The 27,424-nt window shown below is 45.4% G+C and overlaps 1 protein-coding gene across 2 annotated transcripts; it reads right to left on the bottom strand.

Moving 5' to 3' along the window:
• Positions 1–1,455: 1,455 nt before the first annotated feature.
• On the bottom strand, positions 1,456–12,238 carry GZF1 (GDNF inducible zinc finger protein 1). Of its 2 annotated transcripts, none has more exons than XM_060610857.3 (6): positions 12,096–12,238; positions 8,317–9,715; positions 6,827–6,921; positions 5,073–5,240; positions 4,162–4,319; positions 1,456–3,608 (listed from the first exon to the last, which is right to left on the bottom strand). In XM_060610857.3, exons 2-6 carry the CDS (start codon positions 9,690–9,692, stop codon positions 3,258–3,260), a joined length of 2,148 nt encoding a protein of 715 aa, XP_060466840.3. In that variant the 5' UTR covers positions 9,693–9,715; positions 12,096–12,238; the 3' UTR covers positions 1,456–3,257. The 2 variants fall into 2 exon arrangements, with proteins under 2 accessions (XP_060466840.3, XP_078300431.2); XM_078444305.2 differs by having other exon boundaries at positions 3,332–3,562; positions 12,096–12,202.
• Between the last annotated feature and the right edge of the window lie 15,186 nt (positions 12,239–27,424).

The raw sequence follows: 27,424 nt of genomic DNA on the forward strand, positions 1-27,424 counted from the left end.
TAGAAGACTGTTGTGGGGGGAGGTGAGGAACTCTGAAGCCCCTCACCTCTGTGCAGTGTGGGTGTTCATGTCACTCTGCAAATGTCTATACAGGGACAACACGTGCCCCTGGGGAGGAGCAAGCCCATGGGCCACTCGGGCCTCAAGTTCTGGGGAGTAAGAGGATGCCCTTGGGGACGAGGCCTCTTGCAGACCGGCTCCTCCCCTCCGAGAAGAGTGGTCAGGTCCATAAGAATATTCACAACAATTTAAAGAGAATTCAAAGCAAATTTTTAAAAATGAATGGCGGAATAGGCTGTCCAGCCTAGGCATTCTTAGTTGTTGATCATTCTAGTTTAGTTCTCATTCAGGTGTCTCTCCCCAGGACCCTTTCCTAACAGGAGCTGCTGTGGTAAGGGTCCCTGTGTAGACAGGCAGAGGTATGTGGATGGTTTCTGGGGTTCTGCTAGGATGATCTGCCAGGTGGCCCTTGGAGCCGTTTGTAGCCTGCCCAGTTCTGTACGCCCACCTTGGTACAGGTGTACAAATGGCCCTTTGTGTGAGTGCCCAGGCCCTATATTCCCCATCAAAATAATACTGTTAACTTCCAAGTAACATGAACACCATCAAGTTCGGGAACAAGTACTCATTTGGTCTCAGAAAATGTCCGTGGTGTGGCAAGGTTTAAGATTTTAATGGGTTAGAACTAAATTATAATTTACACTCAAATCTGTTGGATTATCACCTATAGCAAAACCACATTTCTGTTAAAGTCAACTTTAGTGTAAAGGTCTTCCCCACCCACCACCACCACCACATGGCTTTCTTTTTCAAATTCTGTACAGCAAATTTTGGTAAAAGCAAAGGCAACAGAGTGCTTGGGAGTTTGCACTGAGAGTATTTCCCACAAATGTTGGGAAGGCAATAAATCATCCCCTTGGTCACCTTTCATGATGCTCTGGGACAAGCAGCACCAGCACCCAAGACACTTTCCTAATCACGCATTTGGGACTGACATACTCAGAGGGTAGCCTTGCTTTTTCCCAGCAAGACTGTACTTGGGTTAAGAAATTGCAACACCCCACAAATCCTGCTGTGCTGGATCTTCTACAAGGTTTTTTCATTTTTCTGCTCTCCCAGGCAGCCTTACCATCCTGGGAAGACAAACAGGTCTAGTTGGAGACACATCTGTGATGGGAACTGTAACATCACACTGAAGAGGCCTCTGTGCAGACGCCAGAGTCCTGGCTGCTCGAGCTACCACCCCTGCATGCCAAGGCCAGCGTCCCTCACAGCCAGGTGTTCACGTGGAGAGTGCATATGCAGTGCAGATAGTTACAGAGACGAATCCTAGGACTACAGGCCCTGATTTTGAATTTCATTACCCATGAAATGAAAATATTTGTTTCAATTAAGTATCTTATTTCTACAGAGCCTAAATTCTAACAGCGGAAATAAACTTCAGATTTGCAAAACTTTTTACAAAGCAAACATTTATTAACACAGTAAATGACTTTTTGTAGAATTTCTAAAGAAACAAATTCAAGACAAAATTTCTTCCAGTAGGTAACAAAATAATCTATTATTTAAATTCCTTCTCATTAAGATGACTTTATCCCATGAAACAGTACATCAGCTGGACAGGCTCATTCTCTTACCGAGAACAAAATTGATTGTGTGACATCACTTTTATTCTATAAACACAACCACGTTATCATTGAAAATTCAGTACTGTGATTTTCAAGAGCAAGTGTGAAACATTTTATCAGCACCTAAAACATCTCAGAGTGGCTTTCGTGTTTAACATGTCACAAGTTAGAACAAAGTAAGCATTTAGGGAGAATGTCTTCCTGCATTAGTCTCTGGCATAGTGCAGGTGTGATTTCATTCTGGAACTCAGGATAAACTGCCTTTCTCTTAGAAAGTGTGTATGTTTTCACAGCAAGTTTAATAAATTAAAATGTAGGAAAAATAGCAACTAATAAAAGAATTCTTCAGGATTCTCTTTTTAAATTAGCATGTTTAGGGTTACACGTGAATCAAAGCACTTAGCGTGTGGCAACATACCCAAGCCACTGGAACCAAGGATCAGGCTTAGCAAATACAGCAGTTATCTTCATTGCAAATTCATTTTGAGCAAAAGGCCAGCACGAGTCAGCCTCAGAAGCACATAAGACAAAGTTACTGGTTCTTCACAATCCACTCTTAAGGCATAATCAAAGATGAGTTCCAAACCTTTGGTCCCTTCTGCTACATGCTCACGTGCTCCCAAGGAAACTCTGGGAATTACTTTCCTGTGGCAAGCGCTTGATACATGAATGAGAAATTCTGGGTTTCTGAACATCACGGAGTCAGTCAAGAATACCTAGCAAAAAATACTAACACTCTGTGTTCTAAGATGTGCCAGACCACCTCATTGCTACTTGTGAATAAAAGGACTACATGATGTTTCAAGTGTTCTAAATCCTCTTGCTTAATCTTTTACACCTCTGCAAAACAACTATACCATTTGCTGCTAGAATCTTTGGTAGGACAGCTTTTACCTAATCAGATTTTAGGAATGAAACCCACCAGCCACATTTCATTTTAGCAGTTATTCCAGGACCAATTTCCTAGCTGCATATGTGCTGTGAGTAGAGAGTATACTAAGCCATTCTGCAAGCGTTCAATTTGTCATTTCTTCTTCAGTGCCTACAAAACAAGAGGTGGAAGGGAATGGATGCAACTGTCCATTTCTTCAGTCCCATTCAAGGGTCCCCAGAGCAAATCAGACTTGCTTCAGTTCAATAGGAAAGAGTTGAAAACATGGTCCCAGTTTTATTTCAGCTTAATAGCCTAAAGGTATCAGAGTAATAAACCCACACTGAAGTGTAAGGCAGGCTGAGAGACGAGGGAGACCACCAACACTAACTTTATGAGCTGGGCCAGGGCTCTGGATCTATAGTTATGTAGTTGTCCAAACTTCATACACATCAAGACAAGCAATAGAACGGTTATGCATACAACCTGCACCAGGATTAAGTGAGGTCATGTTAACTGCCTTGTTTCTTGATCAAGTGTAGCTGAGGTCATGCAGACTGGGATTTTTAAGGGAAAGCTCTAAAAATGCTTTGATAAAGACGTGCAAGTTAGCAGAGATTCAGGAAAATGTGCAGAAGCTATTCTTGCCCATTTTGCCCACACAGTTCTTGGTCTTAGCCCCCGATGCTAACTTGTGTACAGTGATCACTCACACAGAGACGCAGCGTAGGATGTGCTTGGCAGGTGACTCCAAGCTTTCATTCCATGTTGGTCAGAGAGTGAAGCTGTGTGGGCATCGGGTCTGTCTGTGGAGTCAGCTCACTAAGCTCACTGATGGTGGTGGCCAGCAAAGCGTCCTGAGACACCACAGAATCATCTGACTTGCAAGCCGTGTCTGCAGAACTGTTCTCGTGCACGGCAGGTACACTAGCTTGGACTGTGGCTAGGTTGTGAAAATGGCCATTTTCTGCAAAAGACAGCAATTTATCTGAAAGTTTGGATGGTGTGTATTCTTCGTCCGGCTGTTCAGTCTTGTGTGTGTCATCATTCTTGGGTGAGCCATCTACAATAACAAGGAAAGACTTCCATGGAGTATTCTTATCATGTATCTACAAATCAAACACAAAACAAAAATCACAACGTGTCTCTGAACAAGTACATCTTTTACATTTTTTTTAATGTTTATTTATTTCTGAGAGAGAGAGGCACAGAATCTGAAGCAGCTTCCAGGCATTCAGCCTAGAACCCGATGCGGGGTTCAAACCACGAACCGTGAGATCATGACTTGAGTGGAAGTCAGACACTTAACTGACTGAGCCACCCAGGTGCCCCAAGAACAAGTACATCTTTTAAAACAATGGTCTCTTTTCAACTTAATTTTGCTTCTACCACAACAAAATACCCTTTCACTAATAGCCAAACATTTTCTACCACCACTGTTACTGTTAGGAAGTACTTATCATAGATTGTGCCTTTAGAGTCCTGAAACTCAGTTCTTCATTCACACTGGGAATGTACACCCTGAAGAGAAAACCTGAAAAGGAGAGACCTGTTGTCTTCTATAACCACCTTATGGAATGATGACCAGCATTTCTGACTGTCTAGAGTTAAGGGTATGTGGGGCCCAGAGATTTGTCATTCCGAAGCTACAGTACTGCTTACCGAGGTGTGCCGCCGCAGAGTGGACTTGTCAGTAAACGTCCGCCCGCACGCGTTACACATGAACGGCTTCTCCCCTGTGTGGATGCGATGGTGACGCTGGAGAGCGTTGAGCTGGGTAAACTGCTTGCCACACTGGTCACAGCAGTAAGGACGTTCCCCTGAGGCAGAAGAGAAGAAAACCACTGGTTCATCTCTCCAGCCTACTGTACTGAATTCTGATACACTCTGGAATCATGCCCACTAGAAGGTATCAGCAGAGGGGCGCCTGGGTGGTTCAGTCAGTTAAGCGTCCAGCTGATATTGGCTCAGGTCATGATCTCACAGTTCCTGGGATCAACCCCTGCATTGGGGTCTGCGCTGGCAGCATGGAGCCTGCATGGGATTCTTTCTCTCTCTGCCCCTCCCCTGCTCGCCCTATCTCAAAATAAATAAACTTTTAAAAAAAAGAAAAAGAAAAAAAGAAAGCATCAGGAGGAAGGCTGCGCTGGGAACGACCGGAGAGTCGACTGACAAGTACAAATCTATCCCTCGAATAACAGGAGTTTATGGCCTACACCCAAAGAGAGCCAAAGCCAAAAGCTGGTATTACATCTACAGAAATTCACCTGTTTTCCACAGTAACGGAATATAAAATTCCAAGTCCCACTGAAACTGAATTTGTGCGTGTGTGTATACACTAACATGTAGATCATTACCCCAAGTTCAAATGTCCACATATCCACATACACATTCAAACATTCATACCTTTTCAGTTTGTCAGAGGCAGAAACTAGAAACTCAGAAATTTAAAAATGCTATCACAACACACAAAATAATGCTCAACTCCAAATGATTTTCTAGTGAATCTAAAACCTTTGGGATATTATTCTTGCCACACTGAACTCCCTTCCCTGGCTACATTCCAGCCATACCTGTATGGACTTTAATATGCTGGTAGAGCGAATTCCGTTGGGCAAAAGTCCTGAAACAAACTTCACATTTAAAGGGTTTGGATCCAGTATGGATTCTGTTGTGATGTTTTAAATACTCCTTAGAAGCAAAACTCTTGCCACATGTTTCACACATAAAAGGTCTTTCACCTACATGAAAAGATAAAACAGAAAGTTAGAAATGATACAGGCACCAGAACACTCTAAGAGTTGGCCCACACTCTAGATCACCTATGAACTCGAAAGCACCGTGCTGGGCAGCACGTTACATCTTCTAGTTAAAACTGTCATAAAACACCTATTTGTGTAAGATGTCTGCTATCTGCTGAAAGTTCACGTAAAATACACTTGGAAATCCCAAGAAGGATTCCACTAGCCTAGAATTAGATCATTCAGTCAGCCCACATTTTGGAAATTCAGTCATTCCAAACAAATTTTACAACTTGTTTGGGGGAACTGTTGGATTTTGCAAAGCAGCACTCCTCTGGCACTTTATCAGGGCAAAAGTCCCCCTTGGGAGGATAGGAAGTTTACATGGCTACATATGCACAGCTGCTCTCAGGCAGCAACTCCCATCAACCTGGACTAGAGTACATAACAGGAGAAAAATGTTCCCACTTCATGTTGTATAATTTGAGTCTTTTAATCCCACAAATCAAACGCATCTGATTACTAGATGTGCCCCTGATTTCACAAACAACAAAATAAAAATACTGCCTTTAACAGAACCCAAATACATTACTATTTTCATCAAATGACCAGTGCTTATTTAATGATTCAGTATAGCCTGACCTCACCTCCACCCCCAATCTTCCATGAGGCACTGATTCTCATTTCACAGTCTCAGTAATTCACATCATTAAATGCCTTGGCTCTGCTTCACCTGCATTTGAACTTGAGGCTCATATGGCAGTGTTTAGAGATAAACATTTTAAAATGCAAGCAAGTAAGAAAGAACTGGGTTAGTATGGTAACAGCAGCATACAATAGTTAGATTCTGTATTGTATACAGCAAGGTTCTGAACCTCAGCATTACTGTGCTGAATTTGAATAAAGCCAACTTACATTTTCTGCATCACATAATAAAATCACATCACAAAAATTTAGAAGATAGAAATGAGATAATCCCACTACCTAATACATCATAGAAATTTGTTTTCATCTAGTCTCTTATGTGCAGGTTTTCAATGTTGCTGGGATTAGCTGTATGCATAATTGTGCGTTTTCCAGTCCACATCCGGGCACAGGTGTTTTTCATAACGTTCAGAGCCCTGAGAGCCGCCCCATCAGGAGCCGGCAGGAGATGGATTTACCAGTTTACTGGACCACTTCCTTGTGGATGGACAATCAGGTTGTTTCCAATGCTCTGTTATTACAAAGAGCAAGTAGGTGGGTGACACCATATAGTTTTTTCCCATATTTTGAACAATTTCTTCAGGACAGATTCCTAGAAATGGAATTTTGGGCTAAAACACTAGGAACTGTTTCATACCTCATCATATGTAAGACTCCCTTGCCACCTTCCACTTCCCAGTGTGCACAGGCCGCTACCTCAAGCACGCCAGCACCAGGGGCAGAGGCATATTTTATTTACTCGTTTTTGCTCACTTATGAGATGGAAAAGCTATATCATGGCCTTAGCCTGCACCACTTTGGGAGATGCCAACTTCTAAATTAAATGGCAGTTTCTTCTACAGCTACAAAGACATTCAATCACAACAGCATTGAGTATTTACCTGTGTGACACCTTTTATGATAAATCAGCATGTGGTTCTGAGTGAATCTTGCACCACATTCATCACAGACAAAAGGTTTTTCCCCTGTATGAATTCTGAAAGTACAACATTCAGATGATAACTTAGGATGTATCTCAAAGCCGACTTTGCAATACAATTTCCACTGTAGCCTGCAAAGGTGGTTATTCCAAGAGACCGAATGAGAATGGCCTAAGTGGAAAGACACAGGCCCGTGACCTCTGTCCCCAGATCCATTTCCAGCAGGGGCCAGCAGGCTGCCACACTTCCCCGGGGGGAGGGGCGCGGAACAGCCCCTCACCGCCCTCTGGTTTACACTGCATGGCTGGCAGACACGCACCTCTGCACGCTTTCTTAACTACTGAATGGTGCTGGGCCACATTTGTATAAAGCTTCCTCGTGAGAGTGATCAACCACAGACACCTTGGGGACCACGGCTGACAAAGCACCACATGATCAAAAATGACCGGGCCAGTGCTCGCTTCGGCAGCACATATACAAAAATGACCGGGCCAGAAAGAATGGTTCTCAAAATGCTGAAGAAGCCTGGTTTCCGAGGAGGACACCTCAGCATTTTAGTTTCCCAACTAGTAGCCATCGACCACAACTCTCTAAGCACTTCCTAAGCCAAATTTTTAAACTTCTCACATAGAGTAAAAAGACAATGAATGCCATGTGACCGCCCCAAAGACTGGCCCCGGCCTGACGGCAGGTCTGTACTACAGGAGAAACTGCTTGTCTGGATTTCAAGCATAAACAGTGAAGCCTGGAAGGACACCTACTTAAAAACTGGTGTACCCCACCCTACACTTTAGAAATTATGAACAGAAAACACTGTCCTGATTCTGGAGGTTGGGCTAACCAACAGCACACTTTCCAAGCCCAGAGAACAAACACCTAAGACCAGAGGAATGTCTTAAAGCCCTAAATGGCCTCTCACTGAGGTCGTTAGTGGGACCATGGGACCCAGCTGGTCACAGGCCCAAGTTCTAAATAAATAGTCAGGAAAAGAGCAATGAAGGTGATAAGCTCAACTGCCCCTCAAGCATGGTGGCACTGTAAGTTCCAGAGGCTACTCTGAGATCAGGATAGCCTGGCCTGCATGGCTGCAGAACCAGACTGGTAGACCTGGTGTTCCCAGTGGCCTCTGGCTGGGTGGGCCAGGGCTCGGTATCCAGGCTTCTGTGCTGGCACTGGGCACAGGGCGAGGGGGACAGCCATCAGCCTGGGACCTGTAAGAAGGCTGAATGAAAAGACACCTCTACTCAGGAAGAGAATTCACAGAGGTCCGAAAGCAGCCCCCCAACTTCTAGAGTGCACAGATTAAGATACAGAATGTTCTGGATGTGGCCACACTGGTCAAACCCTGGAACTACCTCGATCTCTCGACACCTGTCTCCAGAACATCAAGAGGCTGCATCCCAGGTAAAAAGCACCCTTGCAGCGGCTTCAGCTGGTGGCCATGGCCCTACCTCATGTGGGTCTTCAGCGCCGAGGGCTGAGAGAACTTGGCCTCACACTCGGTGCAGCCATACGGCTTGTGGCCCGTGTGCGTCCGCTCATGCAGCCGTAGCGCCGTCTTAGAGCTCAGGCCCTTGCCGCACTGCTGGCACTGGTGTCGCTCGCCGCCACCCTCGTGCACCTGCACCACGTGCCGCTTGACGTCCTTCTTCCTCTTGAACTTCTTGCCGCATAGCTCACATGGGAAGTGGCGCTCGCTGCTGTGCACGTGGCGCTGGTGGCTCTTGAGGTTGCAGCGGTTGGCAAAGGTCTGGCCGCACGTATCGCAGCGGTGAACCACCTCAGTGGCCACTCCGTGATGGTGCCGGATGTGCTTCAGGAAGCTCTTCTCATAAAGAAAGGCTTTCTCGCAGATAGTGCATTTGAAGTTGCTCTTCCTCTTCTCACCCTCCTCATCCTCGTCCTCGTCCTCCTCCCGACGGCCTGCGTCCTCCCGGCCACCCACTTTTGGCAGCACCTGCACTGCTTCCACTGCCGTGCCACATTCTTCATGTTTTGTGACGGGCTCCATTTCTGCACCCATGGCATCCGGGCTAGGGTCCTGGGGGCTGCAGTAGTCCCCCATGTTGTCCTCGGCACTTCTCTGCTGCTCCCGGAGCCTTCTTGTGTATTTCTTTTTAGGGATTTCCACAAACACCTTTCTTCCAGCCAGCCTTCCACTGGCCCTTCTGATTTTTGGGTAGGGAGGCTTGACTGCATCTTTTTTCTTGTCTGGTTTCTCCTTGGACTTCCTGGGGGGCATATCTGGCAACACACCATTGCTGATTGTCTCTGCTGGGGGATCTGAGGAATCCCCGAGGCCGTTAGCAAGAGGACTGTCCACGGTGGGACTTGCCCTGGGGTCAGGGGCAATGGTGGCTTGGGAGCCACTACTCCCTTCTGCCTCCTGTGACTCGGAGAAGTTCTGCAACTCCAGAAGTACCGACTCTAACATCTGCTTCTTCAACTGAAAACAAGTTTCCGATAAGTCCAGACATTTCAGTTTCTCGGCCATTTCCAGCATTCGCTGCACCCGATCTTCCTCTACCTGTACCTTCGCAGTGTAGACAAACTCAAGAAATGAAGCAAAGTCAACAACTTGCACTTCATTTAGGTAGACATTAGTCCTCGTACCATCCACAGTCTTCTCGTTAAGAAACATTTCTTTAAAGAACTTGCTGGTGGCTGCCAGCACAGCCTTATGAGCCATGAACTCTTCACGGACACCCTGGTACTCCACGCTGACAGTCACATCACACAGGTGACCAAGAAGGCGCAGCTGATGCATTTCATGCAGAAGGTTGAATGGTGAGGATTTGGATTCCAGCAGAACTGCACCACTTTCCATGTTTCTTCTTTCCAAAAACAGCTCTGAAAACAGAAGCAAGAATTATTCATGCATGAGCAACCACTAAAGCAAAAGGATTAAAAATTAGAATTATTTCAGTTCTCTAGAGGATAGGAGCTGATTAACAACCAAAACCCAACTTTCCTCACATAAAGATATAAATCACACCACGTTTTTTTAAAAGCTTATTTATTTTTGAGAGAGAGAGCATGAGCAGGCTAGGGAAAGAGAGAAAGGGAGAGAGAGAGAATTCCAAGCAGGCTCCACACTGTCAGCGCAGAGCCCAATGCAGGGCTCAAACTCACGAACCATGAGATCATGACCTGAGCCGAAATCAAGAGTTGGACGCTTAACCGACTCAGCCACCCAGGTGACCCCAAATCATACCACTTCTTAGCGGGTTTCTAAAGTGAAGTTTTGATGTACCCTCATAATATTTAATGAAAGAAATAATACTAAGATTTCTCCCAGGGATAACCATAAATGACGAAAGTGAGGCCTAATGAAATATATTCTGGCAGGAACTTGCATACCTAGAACATTTTCTACCTTCCTTATAGACCCAGACCTCAAAACTGTAATAGAATTTACTGCAACAATAATGTCTAGTTCTTTGACTAGGAAACCAAATAATTAAAACAAAACACATGGCTGCCACTGAGAACAAATCTTAGAGAATCATGTCTGCCTTTGAAAACAACCAACTAAATAACTACTTTCCATGAGGAAAACTTCATGGAAAAGCAGTCCATAATCCATGGCCATTTCCAGCACCCCTAAACACCTCATAATTTGAATTCCTATCACTTTATGAGAATACTTTCAGGAGCTGTGCTAGTGACCAAGTAACTTAATTTCTCTAAACTACATACAGTCTGCTCTTTTGTACAAGATTGCCAGGCCATGCGAGGCTTCAGTGAGTACAAGCATGTCAAGTGCTTACAAGCGCACCTGAGACTTGTAAGCTACTTGCTACTGGCTTCCTAGGCCTGGGTGTTGCTGTTATCCCCATTTCACAGAAGAGGAACAAGGTAAACCTTGAGACTGAGGTTTGAGGCTTGGCCTGGTGGAACTGACTTGCACTGAAACTGCTCAGCAGGCCCCTCACTTCAGCCATGCCAAATGCAAAGAGCTGCTTTTCCTCCCTAGGTTTTTCCACAGCTGTGGATGCTGCAGATTTCACCCCCACCCAGAGGTCTTCTCTCCTTGGTTTCCATGGCACCCCACACCATCATGGGTCACTTCTGCTTGACTGGCACTACTCTCGCCTCACACTCTCTGACTATGTGCTTTCTTCTCATAGAAAGCTTATGCTCCTGAATCTCCCTTCCTCTTCCCAGTATGTTTTAGTTCCTAAATCTCCAGCACCCATCCAAAGTACCTGTCCTCCTTCAGCCAGATCTTAGATGTCATCTCAGACTCAGCATGTCTACAGCAGAACTTGTCTTCATTTTCCCTGGAAAACCAGCCTGACCTCTCTCCACTTCTCTATTCCCACCAGTGATACTGTTTCCAGTACCTGGCACTACAATTTGCTCCCTACAAACACCAGCCCCCCACAAACATGAAAAAAGACTGCCCTCTGAGAGTTCAACTGTAACAAGAACATCCAGGAAGCCTGAGCACTCACCTGAAAATACCGATAAGCCTAGGTAAAGAGTTATGGTGTTGGGGGGAAGGGGGGGGGGGAACAATAGGCCAAGGACTGTCATGCATTCCAGCCCCAGCCTGGGAGAAATGGCTGCAGAGGGCTTGCTCAGCATGATGCCCATACTCACCAGCAGCCCTCCACTTTCCCAAACCTCTGCCAAACGGCACCTCGGGCAGACGTGTGAACATAGAGGCGGCCTGATAGTAATTTCTGAGTCTATCAACAAAATGATTTCTGAGCAAGATTTCCCATCCTGTCTGAGCACAGGAAGGAAAGGCAGTGATCATGGCGACAGGAATCCTCCGGCCTGGGTGACAGCTGCATCTCCCACTGTAATTGGATGGCACCCGGTCGCACCTCCGTCTCGAGCATCGCGCTCCAGCCGGCGGCTCTCCGAGGCCCCTCCGCACTGGGGAGGGTGCGGCGCTCCCGCCCAGCCGCGTCCGGGTGGGCGTCGCGCTCCAACGGAGGACGCCCCCGCCTCCTCCGCCCCTCCGACCAGCACACTTCCGAGGGAGGGACACACGCCCCCGCTGCAAATGGACTCGGTGGTTGCTGGGCCGCGGGCGTCCACGGCGCCCGCGTGACCGGGCCTGGACCTCCGACTCCGGGCAGTCCCTGGCTCCTGCGCTCCCGAGGCCCGCGGCTCCTCCCGGAGGGCACGCGCGGCCGGCCCGCTCCCCGCATGCGGACAAGTCGGGAGGCAGCAGCTGGGGCGAGGAGCCCGCAGGGCCTGCGGGCCGCACACTCACCTCCCAGCCGGCGCCGCCGCCGCCGCCGCCGCCGCTGCAGCCACCGCGCGTCTGCCGGACCAGGCCCCGGGGGACCGACGGCCGGCTGGGCGGGGCGCGGCACCAGCGCGGACGCTGCCGATTGGTCGCCGCAGGCCCCGCCCCACCCCAGACATCCCCGCCCCCTCCCGCGGCTGGGGGAGGGGCTGCGCGCGCACGTCCGACTGCGGAGGCCGTTCAGGGAAAGTTACGTGATTCGACGTACGCTTAGGGCCTGAGTCTCTCAGTCCGCGCGGGATTGCGTCACCCGCCGCGAGCCAAAATCTGCGCCTGCGTAGAAGACCGCGAAGGCATCTCAGAGGGTGTTCACGGTGCGGCGGGGGCGGGGCTGGGCCAGCCCCAGAAGGTCACATGAGCGTGGGGGCGGGGGCGTGGTCACGTTCAGGTTCGTCTCGGGTCGCTAGCCCGCGGCGCCAACTAGCCTTGTGCTGCGCACAGTCCCGGGTGGGGTCAGCCATGCGGAGTAGGGGACCGTCTGCAACGCTTGCCCGGCACCGGGAAGGGGCAGGCGTCCCGCGCGCGTCCTGGGACTGGTGGGCGGCGGACAAAGGACTTCCACGTGCGACTGGACGGGGTTGGCGAGGGGGCGGGGTGATCGGCAGGCATTCTTTCCTCACGGCCCCTGCCCAGGGTTCCCCCTAGCTCACGAGAGCCGAGAGCACACCACACACCTTACTACAGCGTGCAGTGTAGTATCCCTGAAGTCTGCAGCCTCGCACGTGGTCATTACAGAGCTTCCCAAGACCCTGCCGCCCTTGGGTGGAAAGAATTCATGCTCCGTCTTCGAACACTTAAGCCCAAAACCTTGCTGCTGCCACGCATCCTTGTGCAGTCTTAATCAAAATCCTGCTTTGGAAGACTTGTCTTAAACTAAACTTAAAGTTCTCAATCCAGACCCTGGCTTCCCTCTTCGAGTCACCGCTAAAGATTTTTGAGGTCCTGTTCCCGCTTTCTGTGGCCAACCATGCACTGGGCGTCGTCTTACCTACAGGATGTGTTGGTGATGTGTGGGACTGTAAAGCAGACATTTAAAAAATAAGATGCTTAATTCTTCCTTTTGAAAATATTTATCTCTCCTTTTTCTTTCAACATTTAGTTTAGAAAAGGGATCATTGTAAGTATTCTTTGAAATGTACCTAAGTCCTTTTGAAGACTACCTAGGCCTTGGGTCAGCTTTAAGACCTAGAACCTAGAAGACTCTTGCTCCAGGGCCCTGGAGCCAGCTGTTTGCAGTGTAAACATCCAGAGAGAGAGCACCCAGTCTCCCAGTTTCCTAGGACACTAACTTTAGTGAGCGCCTTGCTCCAAGTTGCACAACTAACTCCTATCATGAGTAGCGTGTTTTTTCCTCTGGATAAACTAAACAGCCAACCTAGATGGTCATCCCAGTCACCAGGTAGAGAGGGTGAACTCCATGTGATCAGTAGTGCTGTCTAGTCCTTTTACTGGGGGACTAGTTATTACTGTTTATGTTGAGAATATATATGAAACAGATCACACCAGAAAATATGTATGTAACAGCTAACATGAAGGGGTGAGGTTTCTGTCTGTCAATTGCCTGTGATGCACATCACATTCTTGTTTAATGCTTATTTGATAATAAAAGTGTGTACTACCTTTATGGAGAAGATTTCTGGGTTGGGAGAAGATTTTCTTTTTAATTTTAACAGGAGCCAGCTTACCACACATAGTAGAGCAGGTACTCAGTATTTGAAGAATTAGTGAGAGGTGGCTTTGCTTAAGCACACTATATTTGCACTCCATGCTTCCAGGAAACTGGAATGAACACAGTTTTCACTTGGACCCCAGAAGGTCCAGAATGATTTAAAAAAAATTTTTTTATTAATGTTTATTTTTTTTGAGAGAGAGACAGAGAGAGAGGGAGACACAGAATCCAAAGCAGGCTGTAAGCTCTGCACAGTCAGCACAGAGTCCGATGCGGGGCTCGAACCCATGAACCATGAGATCATGACCTGAGCCAAAGTCAGACGCTTAACCAGCTGAGCCACCCAGTGCCCCAGTCCAGAATGATTTTTTAATTTATGATTTTGTTTTGCATTACGAAAAGGTGATTGCTTCCTCACTTAAATCTTCAGTGCTTACTGGCCATTTCTGTATCTCCTTTGGAGAAATTTGTATTCTAATCCTTTGTCTATTTTTTTAGTTATTAGTCATTTTATTATTGAGTTGTAAGAGTTCTTTTTATATTTAAATAAAAGTCCCTCATCAGATAATACAATTTGCAGATATTTCTCCCATCTTGTGGGTTGTCTTTTCACTTTCTGGATGGTGTCTTTTGAAGCATGGGACTTTTAAATTTTGAAAGACTCCAATCTATTTTTTTCTTTTGTTGCTTTTGGAACCTGTCGCCTAATCAAAGGTCATGATGATTCATACCTGTTTTCTTCTAAAAGTTTTGTAGTTTTAGCTCTTACATTTAAGTCTTTGATCCATTTTGAGTTAATTTTTGTATACAGTATGAGATAGGGGTCCTACTTAATTCTTTTGCACGTGATTATCCAGTTGTCCCAACATTTGTTAGAAAGACTATTCCTTTCCCCATTAAACTGCCTGATCTCCTTGTCAAAAATCATTTGACTGTAAAGGCCACCATTTACTTCTGGACTTTGTCAGTTGATCCTCGGGACTATCCTAATGTCAGTACCAAACTATCTCCATTATTGTGTATGTTTTTCCTTTTCATGGAGAGGTTTTAAATTTTTTGCTGATCAGCCAGTCCTGGCTTTTGGGTTTCTTCTGCTGATTGTAAGCTCAGGAAACACTTCTAAATATAAAGCAGAGAGAATAGGAAGAAAGGAGGTGCAGAGATGATGCCTTGAGTGTCCAGAACAGACTTCAGATTTGGCTCTGAGATTCCTGATGGCCAAAGAGAAAAAGACCTGTAAATCTTTGTCTACAAAGCAAATTTAGTTTTCTCAGAGGAAGTTTTATATACATTGTAGGCAATATATGTCCTAAAGAGCATTCTTAAGATGAACTGACCTCTGCTCTTCTCCATCATGATTTTCATCTTTTTCCTCTTCTTCAAGTTCACATTAGATGAATTTGCTGCCTCCTCTTTCACAGCCAGCAAATTACCTGTGATTGGCTCCCACTGAGGATCCAGGGTCTGATGCTGCCCCTGTGTTCCTTCAGAGACATATGTCTCTTAATTTTTTTAAATGTCTATTTATGTTTCAAAGAGAAAGAGAGAGAGAAGGGGAGGAGAGAATACTAAAGTCTAATATACTCATAATAGGACTTCAAGAAGAAAAAACAAAATAGAGACTGAGAGGCAATATTTGAAGATATTGACTGATAATTTTAAAATATGATTTATTGTCAAATTGGTTTCCATACAACACCCAGTGCTCACAACAAGTGCCCTCCTCAATGTCCATCACCCACTTTCCCCCCTCGCACACCCCCTTCAACCCTCAGTTTGTTCTCAGTATTTAAGGGTCTCTTATGGTTTGCCTCCCTCCCTCTCTGTGACTTTTTTTTTTCCTCTTCCCCTCCCCCATGGTCTTCTGGTAAGTTTCTCAGGCTCCACATAAGAGTGAAAACATGTGGTATCTGTCTTTCTCTGTATGGCTTATTTCACTTAGCATAACACTCTCCAGTTCCATCCACGTTGCTACAAAAGGCCATATTTCATTATTTCTCATTGCCAAGTAGTATTCCATTGTATATATAAACCACATCTTCTTTATCATTCATCAGTTGATGGACATTTAGGCTCTTTCCATAATTTGGCTATTGTTGAAAGTGCTGCTATAAACATTGGGGTACACGTGCCCCTATGCATCAGCACTCCTGTATCCCTTGGGTAAATTCCTAGCAGTGCTATTGCTGGGTCATAGGGTAGATCTATTTTTAATTTTTTGAGGAACCTCCACACTGTTTTCCAGAGCGGCTGCACCAGTTTGCATTCCCACCAACAGTGCAAGAGGGTTCCCATTTTTCCACATCCTTGCCAGCATCTATATTGACTGATAATTTTCCAGAACTAAATACAGAAACTCTCACGTTTGGGAAGGATGGATAAAAATAAATTCATACCTAGATACAATGTAATGAAACTGCATAACAACAGAACCAAAGAGATCTTACAAATATCCAGAGACAGACCAGACAGAACTGATTAAAATTCTCCAACAGCATAAAAGGAAGCATGTGATCTGTACACAAGATTTGTGTGGAGGGCCTCCAGGTCAAGGGAAGGAGACAGGCACCCATAAATTCAGCAGCAGAAATGCTGCTGACCAAGTGGCAGCCTTCCTTATGGAGAGAATAAAGGATGAAATGCACAGAAGAACAAAATTCCCCATTCAAGAACTGAGATTTTTCTTCCCCTCGATTTTTCAAGCCTCAGGTCTTATCCCAGGTGTGACTGTTAATTTTGTTCCAACTTCACTGGCCCAAGGGAGACCCTGACAGCTGGTGAAGCAGTATTTCTGCGTGTGTCTGTGGGGTTGTTTATGGGAGACATTAGCATTTGATTGAGTAGACTGAGTAAAGAAGATCCACCCTCACCAATGTGGGCAGCAGCATCCAATCCGTTGGGGGCCCACCTGGAACAAAAAGGCAAAGAGGGGGCAAATTCTCTCTCTTCTTGAGCCAGGACATCCATCTTCTCCTGCTCTTGGAGCTTGAAGTTTGGGACTCCGGCCATGTACACCAATGGCCTCTGACTTCAGACTGAAGGATACCACTGGCATGCCTGGTTCCCATCTTCAGCCAGTAGACTGTGGGGCTTCTTGGCCTCCAGAGCCACATGACCCAGTTCCTATCATGAATCTCCTCTTATTTATCTCTCTATCCTACTTCTGTTTCTCTGAAAATCCTGGACTAATACACCAGGACAAAGTCTATCATTCCATATCCTGTAGTCACCTTGACCTTGAGCTATTCCCCCCTGCCCGCCCCTCACTTTAACTCTGTCACTTTCTGATCCTATCTGAAAATTCTTGGCATAAGGATATACCCTCAGGACAGAAAACCTATTAAATCATGGCCTCAATTAATTCTTCTCCAAAGTCCTCAAACCAATATTTCTTGAAATATGTGTCAAATTTTCTCATATGAGTCCATTATGCTGCATTCAAATTTCCTTATACTTGAAAGAGGGTCCCTTTTTAATGAATCTACACCACTACAATGTAAAAATTCTGATAGAGTTTTTATTAAAATTGGATTTTATATTTTACTATTATTTTCAAGGGAATGTCTGGTGCAAAGTTCAACTTCGTAGAAATAAATATGACATTAGATGATGATTCCCTGGCCTACTGTAATGTTCAAAACGAAAGAGTCCAGCACACAGACTCTAAAATCAAATTATAAATCTTAGCTCTCTGGCGATTAAACAAGTATTTCTGCCATTTGAATGTCTTATCTCTTTTGCCAGTTCTTCACTAAGCAATTCCAACAGTCATTCCAAGTGATTAGAAGTGTAAACTCTGACAAAACACCGACAAAACCTGCCATAATTTATTGTGCACACATATTCCCCCCCAACACACACACGAGTCCCTAATGTGTGTGTTTCAGGTGGCTCCCCGCAGCATCCACATTTAAGGGCCTTCTTGGTAGTGTGGGTTCCCGTGTGCCTGGTACACTGCACTTGGTGACAGATGGGACAAGCCTGGAGCTTCTCCTCCTTTCATGCCCCCAGAGGACAAGCCACTCTATCCTGTTGTCAGAGGGCACTGGGAGGGGTGCTGTTCTTCGAGCAGTAGAGCAGTTGGAGGTCATCGATCCCACCTGCAAGGATTCCATCATGCTGGACTGCCTGTGGTTCTCCAGGCTCTGGGGTCCAAGAAGAATGTAGCCATGCCTAAATGGGCCTCCCCAGCAAGGCTGGCAGCATCCTCACTGTCTTGGTAGTGGCCCCCACCTGCTCCGCTCCCTTCCATCTATCCAAGGCATTTCTAGTTTCCAGTCTTGCCCCACCTGGCCCTTTGCATCAGGGCACTCTAGCTGCCCACCTGCTGGCGAGGCTCTGTGCACACACATGCTACAGTTTTCTCCTGGCAGGAGACGCCACAGTCAGGGAGACACCCTAGTCTACTTTTCCCATCCCCGGCCACTCACACAGCCAGTGCTCTGAAATGTTCCTCCAAGCCTTCCGTTTGCCCTCATCTCTTCACAAATATCCAGCACTCAGGTCTCTCGGATACCTCTCTTATATGGTGCAAATTTTCTGGTACAGTTTGTGCACTGTAAACAAATTCTAGAAATGAGGCACATTCCTCTGTGTCATCAAAGCAATCTCTCTCCTGATGTCTGAGATAGACCTTGAAGCAGCTAAGATGCTTTGTGGACCAGAAGGGCTTCCAGGGTCCCCAAGGAGCCAGGTGCTGCATCGCCACCCACTATGGGCCCAGCCTGTAGGGGCGTGCAAGATATTCAGAGGCTCCAGGCAGCAACTTCATGCCTCAAGAGCTGTTTCTTCTTCTCCATTTGGTCAGGGAAGGAGGAAAAAAGGAATAAGCAGAACCGGATCAATTGAATATAATTTTAAGGACCATCATTTAATTTTTTTTTGCTCAGGGACAGAATTACAGCATGAAAAGGACTCGCCCTTTGTGAAAACAGTGTGACGTGGTGGAAGGGCATGGAGTCAGTGAGCCTAGAAGCTGCGTGGCCTTCCTCCTGCAAACACAACCTCCCCCAAACTGGTCCCGTTTCGGGTTAATTATAATGAAAATAAGAACAAAATGTGTTCCATGCTTACAGTGAGTGAGCCACCATGCCAAGCACGTTGCTGGCATTACTCATTTCTTCTCACAAAAGTACAAAGGAACAGAGAGGGTAAGGAACTTACCCAAGATCACACAGAGAGCCAACAAAGAGCCAGGATTTGAAGCTCTAGAGTGCGAGCTCTGACCAGACCATAAAGCCTCCCAGCTCAGGTAAAAATCAAAAGGGGACTGGAGAGGGTGTGATTAAATAACATCCTAAATGTCCCACATCTTTGGTTTGCATGATTCCAAAAGTGAACACTCAGAAGTGTGGTTCATGCAAGAGGTCAGGGATCTGGCCCTTCTCTGCCTGACCACATCGCTGCCATTGCACGTCTATACTCCTGGCCACCCAGGCCAGGGTTCAAGTCTGGAAATGGCCACACATCCCCTCAGCACAGGCCATTTGCGCATCCTGGTCTGATCTTCCCTCCTCCCCCATTTAGTTCCTACATATCGCTTCAGCTTCAATTCAGTTGTCTCCTCTACAGGAAAGCCAACCCCAGTGCCCTGACTGTGACAGAGCCCCGTCCCATAAGCTCACAGAATACCAGGTACCACTCAATAATCACACAAATGACAAGCATGATTTTATACTTATTTGGTGACTGTTGGCTTAAAAATCTTTCTCCCCCCCACCCACTAGACTGTGAGGTTTATGAGCACAGAATGGTGAATCCAGCAGCTAGCTCACATAAGTCCTTCCTAAATAAAGGAATGAGAGTGAATAAATCAAGGAATGGCCACTCATTATCTCTTGCACAGGGTCTGCCAGGCTGCTATGCTGTCAACTGCCTCCGGTGTAATCAGCTCCCTGGAAATTTCATAGCAGGTGTCATTCAGCTTCCTAGCCTTTCCTGTTTTCTGTAGCCTCCTCACTCTTTTGCTTGATGGTTAGTATGTCTGGTTGACAGACTTTTGACTCTCTGTGCTGTCCTGGACATGGTGATTTGGGATATGGGCATTGTCATATGCCCTGAAGAAGCCAAACTGGAGACAACTACACGATTTCAAATGACTGTTGCTTCTCCTGTCTGAATTCAGGAGCCTGGAGCCTGCTTTGGATTCTCTCTCCTGACCCCTCTCTGCCCCTCCCTGGTTTGTGCGCATGTGCATTCTCTTTCTTTCAAAAATAGACATTAAAAAAAAAAAGCAACCATACAACCAGAGGTAAATCTGCACATCGTTTCAAAGTATTCACAGGCCTCCACAGGCCCATCTGTTAAAGGGAAAGAATGACCAGGGCCTCAGGCTATCTCATATCAGCAGATATTAATTTGTGACTTATTTTTTAAGTGTTTAAACATTAAGAAAATTATATGTCTAGGCCAAAGTTTCACTTTTCCTTAAGGTTAACCTCTGCTCACTTCCAAACGTCCTTGCATCCTCCCAGCTTGCACCAATGTTCATTCACACCAGACCTCATCTCTGCTGGACTCCGGGGTGGGGACAACTGACATATTCTGTCAGAACACACTAGCTGGTGGCAAAGCTGAGCTGACAGAGGGACATGGTTTCTGCACAAGGCTTCATAAAGATCTCTGAGATGTGGTTTGTTGAAAGTTTTTGGTTTGATGTGCTTGATGGCTTTGACTGGAAACAGAGCAATGGAGGTTGTTGGTTTCAATTGGCCTAAGCTCACGTCACACAGGATCATGAGATTCTGCCATGCCTGCCAGAAATGGCAAGGTATTGGCCGCATAGTCTCAGTTTTAGCAGCAACAGCGGCATGACTTCCAGGTCACTATAGGTATTAAGAAAAATTGGCAACAGTCTAAACACTAAAGGTGAAGGAGCTGGAAAAAGGTCATTTGCTTTTTAAGAAGTGTTTTTAAATTGCAGGCACTGCTCCTTCGAGAATTTGTAAATCATTTCACCGTGGTTCTGGATTGAATCCTTTTTTTTTTTTTTTTTTTAATTGTGATGAAATATATGTAATGTAAAATTCACCAGTCGAACCATTTTTAAGTGTATACTTGGGTGGCATTAAGTACATTAACAATATTCTACAACCATCACCACTGTGCATCTCCAGAACTTTTTCATCATTCCAAACAGAAACTCTGTATCCATTAACAATAACTTCCCATTCTGTCCTTTCGCCAGGCACTGGCGACAACCACTCTACTTTCTGTCTGTATGAATTTGACTCCTCTAGAGACCTCATGTACATGGAAGTATACAAACTGTGGCCTTTGGGTCTGGCTTATTTCATTTAGCATAAGTTGATCCATGTCAAAACGTGTCAAAACCTCATTATCTTTTAAGTATGAATAATATTCCATGGTATGTATATACCACTCTTGTTTATTTATCTGTTGATAGATATTTGGGTTGTTTCCATCTTTTTGCTTTTGTGAATAATGCTGCTATAAATATTGGTGTGCAAGTTCTGAGTCCCTGCTTTCAGTTCTTTCAGGTATATATTTAGAAGCAGAATTGCTGGATCATGTGGTAATTCTATGTTTCTAATTTTTCTATATCCTCACCAATGGATTGAAGCATTTTTAAGCAAGGGATTTTTACACATATATAATCTTTTCAGCATGGTGTTCTCAATACTTTTATCAAAGCTCTCAATACTCTCCATAGTTAAAAACAATAGTTGTCAGGATAGGGCTCAGGATTGACCCCAAATATAAATGTCTCCAGGAAAAGTCTAAATGATAACTCATGATGGGAGACGAGAAACACAGTAACAAATGGCACTTGATTTTGAAAAGAGCTCAGATTCCAGGAAGAGTTAAAAATGCATATCTCCTCTCATCAGGCACATCACAGTCAGATAAATTTAATCCAGCCATTACATTTAGATAAATTTAATCCGGCTTTTAAATCAACTTTGCTTAAACACAGAATGTCAAAATGGGCATTGCACCACTTTTTACAGAACAATTTAAAATAAAACCTTGTTGTTGGGGCGCCTGGGTGGCTCAGTCGGTTAAGTGGCCGACTTCGGCTCAGGTCATGATCTCGCGGTCCGTGAGTTCGAGCCCCGCGTCGGGCTCTGTGCTGACAGCTCGGAGCCTGGAGCCTGTTTCGGATTCTGTGTCTCCCTCTCTCTGACCCTCCCCTGTTCATGCTCTGTCTCTCCCTGTCTCAAAAATAAATAAAACGTTAAAAAAAAAAAAATTAAAAAAAAAAATAAAATAAAACCTTGTTGTAATACTACTGCAATCTTACTTTATCACTATGAAGAATCCCATGTAAGTGTTTAAAACAGTACATGAAGTATTCAGAATGTTTCAGAAGTCTAAGTAGACACAAAACAACATATGTGGACAAGAGCAGCTAGGATCCCTGTTCTGCCCCAGTTAGTTAGCATTCACTGGTTCACCGCTGAAGCACAGATGGGTGTCATAAGAGCTTTAGTGCCTGACCAAGTGAAGAAACCAGACATGATTATCATAAACTTTATATTCAATTCCCTTTAGAAATGCTACATAATCAGGTTCCCAGATGGAAATTACATCAAGCTTTTTAAAAGAACTTTGAAAATCAATAAGGAAAAAAACCCACCAACAACCTAATACAGAATTAGCAAAGAACACAAATAGGCAATTCACACACAGGAGTACAAATGGCAGAGATTTCACCGACAAATGGAATACTATAAAAACAATGACAAACCAATGTCTGGACAAATTGATCTACAGTTAAACATAACCTCTGACTCAGCACAAGTATGCATGGGAAATGCAATCTCAGGAGCAGTTAGGGAAAAAAAAAATCTATCTATGTACTATCTGTATGTTTATCCATGGAACTGTCCTCACCCTTTAGCCATCCTGAAGAAGTAAAAGGGAGTGAACAATTTTCACGTAAAGGCGTTCACTCGAGTGCACTGATATTACTAAAACTTTATAAAAAACCTACTCACCCATAAGATGACTGAATAATTTGCAATATAGCCATGCATTGGCTTATTATGTGGTCATTAAAGTAACGTTTACAATTATTTACTGGAACTAGTGGTAATCATTTTACAATGTATGCATTTATCAAATCACAGTGTACACTTTAAATACAGTTTTGTCATTTATTTTCAATAAAACCGAAAAACTTGTAATGGCTTGGAGAAATGCTCCCTATATCATAATGAGTAAAGAAGATTACACTATTCTCATAAATTATCTGATTTAAAAACAAATCTAAAGGGGCTCCTGGGAGGCTCAGTGGGTTAAGCCACCCGCTCTTGATTTTGGCTCAGGTCATAATCTCACAGTTGGTGAGGTCAAGATCCATGTGGGGCTCTGCTAACAGTGCAGAACCTGCTTGGGATTTTCTCCCTCCTTCTCTCTCTCTGCCCCTCCCCTTCTCCTGCTATATCTCTCTAAATATAAAAAACAAACATTAAAAAACAGCACAAATCTATAAAACTAGACTGTAAAGAACTATAAAGAATTACACCCCCAGCTCTACACCATAGTGAGAGGAGCGGAGACACGCCCCTGACTTCCCGCCCCGCCCACCTGGCGCCAGCCCCGCCTACCGCCCCGGGCCCAGCCATTCAACTTGTGCCGCCAGATCCGCTCTCCCGGAGCTCTCAACCGGCTCTCGGGGAGCGCCGGGGAGGGGCGGTTCAAACCCGCGGTACTCACCGCCCATTGGCTATTGGGACGCCGGCCCCGCCCCACCCCGCCGGGACCAGGTTCTCTCCTTTTCAGGGCTCCTCCGAGGGCTTGAAGCGAAGCTGGGGCGCTGGGTCACGTGGGACGCGCCGTTGTGAGTCTCTGCGGTCAGGCAGTGTTACAATTCGCTCTGGGTGGTCGCCAGATGATGACGTTAGCCACCATCCGTGAGACCCGGGAAGTCCCGCTAAAGCATGGGCGAAAGAAGCTTAGGCGTCTGGACATTCGCTGCTGGCTAGCGAGGCCTGGGCTTGTGGTCTCCACCTCTCCCCTGCATAGCTGCCCTCAATCGCCTTATATTCCCTCTCGCTCGTGAAGCACTACGGTCAGTCAGCTGAACGGAAAAGCCCAGAGCTTCGGCGGGGCATCGGGTTTGCGGGCGGCCTACGCGCACCTGCGAGGGGAGAGCAGGCCCCTCAGGGCCGGAGGCCGCTGCGACCTGTGGTCTGGGCCCCAGCCCTGCGGGGTCTGGGCTCTCTTGGAGTACCAACGGCGCCGCCTAGTGGATGATTTTCCTAATGGTTGGGTGCCCGGGCTCCAAAATGCTACAAAGTAGTAGGTTAGGTTCCAGGAGAGCAAATTAAACATATTTACACAACTTGGGGGTCAATCAAGAGTTTGAGTTTTAACACCCGCCTTAAATTTGGGCAGGTTAGAACTTCAAATTAGTTCTCACAAGGTTAATTGGTGATTTTTAAATGTGGATTTTTTTGGCGAGATCCCAATGTATCTCAGTGAAACATCTACCTGGAGACTTCATTGCTCCAGGTGAGGCTCAGGTTGGCTGTTCTGTGGGGAGAAGTGAGGCCTCTCCTTGTGGATGCCTGCAACTTGAATGTCCTTTACTTCTGCCTGCGAAAACGTATTCCTCATTCTTAAATGAAATTTGAACTGAAAAGCAAGACACTAACACTGTAAAAAATGGAGAGTCTAAGAACATTTAACAGCAAATGCCTTGTCCCCACATTAAAACCCTAGAATCCAAGCCCTAAGGACAGCCATCGTGAAGTTTTTGCCAATCCTTCAAGAAGGTCCATGCTTACAGAGTAAGCCTATATGGAATCCCATTTTTTTAAAAAACACGAATCAATTTTCTCATCTATAAAATGAGGTTGGAAATAATGCAAAACACCTTGAAAACTTCTTGGGATACTGATTTCACTGACTGTGATTACTATTGTTAATGTTCTACAAAGAGTTTGAACTTCTCTATTATGAATCTCAAAGATTATTTCATGCCATTCATATCATGTACAGGTCTGCCACTTGTTTTCAAGGCTGCACAATAATCCATTCTGTGGGAATATTATAATTTCCTTAATCTCTTCGTGTTTTCATATTTGAGATGTTTTACTGTTAACACAAAGACTGCCATGATGAATTATCTTGTATGAAGATGTGTATGTATACGGCCAATCGGATCTGCAAAACATGCATACAGTTGATCCTTGAACAATACAGGGGTTAGCGGCAGTGACTCCTGTGCAGTTAAAACTCCACATGCAACTTTTGACTCCCCCAAAACCTAACTACTAGTAGCCTACTGCTGACCAGATAATATAAACAGTCAATTAATACATATTTTTATGTTACATGTGTTATATACTATATGCTTAATGGGGCGCCTGGGTGGCTCAGTCGGTTGAGCGGCCGACTTCGGCTCAGGTCATGATCTCACGCAGTCCGTGAGTTCAGCCCCGCGTCGGTCTCTGTGCTGACAGCTCGGAGCCTGGAGCCTGCTTCAGATTCTGTGTCTCCCTCTCTCTGACCCTCCCCCATTCATGCTCTGTCTCTCTCGGTCTCAAAAATAAATAAACGTTAAAAAAAAATTAAAAAAAAAAAGAATGCATTTACTGTAATGTAAAAAATCCAATATAAGTGGGCCCATGTAGTTCAAACTCATGTTGTTCAAGGGTCACCTGTACATAGAAATGGAACTACAAAGATAAGAGAGGTGGATTTTAAATGTCACTTGACCTCAGAAGAGACTGGACTAATCAACACCCCAAACAACTGAGCAGGAATGCTCTTTTCCCTGGACTCTGGCCAACATGGAGTACAACAAAATGTTTTGGTCCATTATCACTATGATGAATGAAAAGTAATAGTGATTCATGTTGATTGGACAACTTTATTGAAAGTTGCTGAAAGGCCCATCAAGCTGTCTTGCATGTTAAAAAAGAATAATTGACTCCCAAAAGACCTGGAGGTGGTGCACATGGGTTTTGTGGTTGGATTAGTTCCATAGTGCATCAAAGCTCTGATGCACCCAATTTCTTTTTTCCTCTGCTCTTCAAATGTTTGCTGGGCCCAGGTCCATGAACCTGTTACTTCTGGAAATGGAAGCAGGATTATTCTGACTGCCTGAGACCAATTAGGAAGTTAACCCAGAGATGAGCAGAGGTCAATCCCTTGAAAATCTGTTACAAAGGGGATTCCGGGGACATGGCCACAACATCCACTACAGTCCTCTGCAACATGCATTTTATTTTATTTATTTTTTTTTTTTTAATTTTTTTTTTTCAACGTTTTTTATTTATTTTTGGGACAGAGAGAGACAGAGCATGAAGGGGGGAGGGGCAGAGAGAGAGGGAGACACAGAATCGGAAACAGGCTCCAGGCTCCGAGCCATCAGTCCAGAGCCTGACGCGGGGCTCGAACTCACGGACCGCGAGATCGTGACCTGGCTGAAATCGGACGCTTAACCGACTGCGCCACCCAGGCGCCCCAACATGCATTTTAAAAATGAGGGTGCAGTGAGTGTTTTGTCTGATCTTAAGAGGCCATCTGTATTTCTATGATATGCATGCATTAATCTTTTTCCAAGTTTTGCATTTGCTAAGCCTTTTACTGATTTGTAGAAATCATGCCTTTTACTGATTTGTAGGAATCATGGTAAAGGAATTGGTAAATGGTAAGAAATTGTTTTCATTTTTTTTAAGTTTATTTAGTTTTGAGAGAAACAGAGAGAGAAAGCACAAGCAGGGGAAGGGCAGAGACAGGGACAGAGATCCCAAGAGGGCTCCATGCTGACAGCAGAGAGCCTGATGGGGGGCTCAAACCCATGAACCTTGAGATCAATACCTGAGCCGAAGTCAGTCGCTTAACCTACTGAGCCAGTGGGGCCCAGGTGCCCCAAGAAATTAACTTTAAATTGTTAATAAAATACCATTGTCCTGTGTAGCAAATATTTACCCCGATTCACCGGCATCCTTTAGGCTCTGAGAGTGGTACCTCCTTAAATTTTGTCCCCTAGGCACCTCACTTACCCAGACCCAGCCCTGTCTAAAGGACAAAGGAACCTTCTGTAATTTTCTGTTTGCTCTTTACAAAGCAGAGATGGTACCAGAAATAGGCTGGTGGAAGGGCGCTATACCAGAATAAGGAAGTGGTCCATTGGTCTGAGGGAGAAGTAGTGGGGCCCTGACAGGCAGAGGGACAGGAGCAGGGGTGGGGGCAGGAGGAGGAGGTGAAGGGAGAGTGACTTGGAACATTCTGGCAGAAGAGAAATAGTATGCGTGTGAAATGGTCAGTGAGCAAAGCTGAGGGAGTCCTGAGGAACCATGGTAACTCAGATTGGATATTCAGTGAATGTCAGGAAATCAAGAAGCTTCTGAATGTGCTCAGAGCAATAGGTACACACCAGTCCCGTTTACTCTTGTTGTTCATGATCCATGTAGCAGGCTCTGACCTAAGAAGACTTCACACACTTACCCCATCATACAAACGAAGAAACTGAGGCTTGGAGATGCTGAGCAGCAGCCCAAATGTGAGTCCAGTTCATGGGTCTGCAATGCCCATTTTTTGAACTTCATATTCCTCTGACAGATCATAGTCTCCCAGCAAGAGAAAAGGTGAGATATTACACTAAACCAGTGGTCTTCCAGCCTTAGTGAATATCGGAATTGTCATG

The sequence above is a fragment of the Panthera onca genome, chromosome A3, assembly GCF_046562875.1.
Source record: "Panthera onca isolate mPanOnc1 chromosome A3, mPanOnc1 haplotype 2, whole genome shotgun sequence".
Classification (NCBI taxonomy): domain Eukaryota; kingdom Metazoa; phylum Chordata; class Mammalia; order Carnivora; family Felidae; genus Panthera; species Panthera onca.

What these genes read in the sequence shown, in the direction of transcription:
- GZF1 (XM_060610857.3), bottom strand. Translation starts at nt 9,692, where the DNA reads ATGGAAAGTGGTGCAGTTCTGCTGGAATCCAAATCCTCACCATTCAAC. An exon ending in TCATAAAAGGTGTCACACAG is followed by an intron (nt 5,241 to 6,826) that starts GTAAATACTCAA and finishes CTTTTCATGTAG; the next exon opens with GTGAAAGACCTTTTATGTGT. An exon ending in CTCTGCGGCGGCACACCTCG is followed by an intron (nt 3,609 to 4,161) that starts GTAAGCAGTACT and finishes TTTGATTTGTAG; the next exon opens with ATACATGATAAGAATACTCC.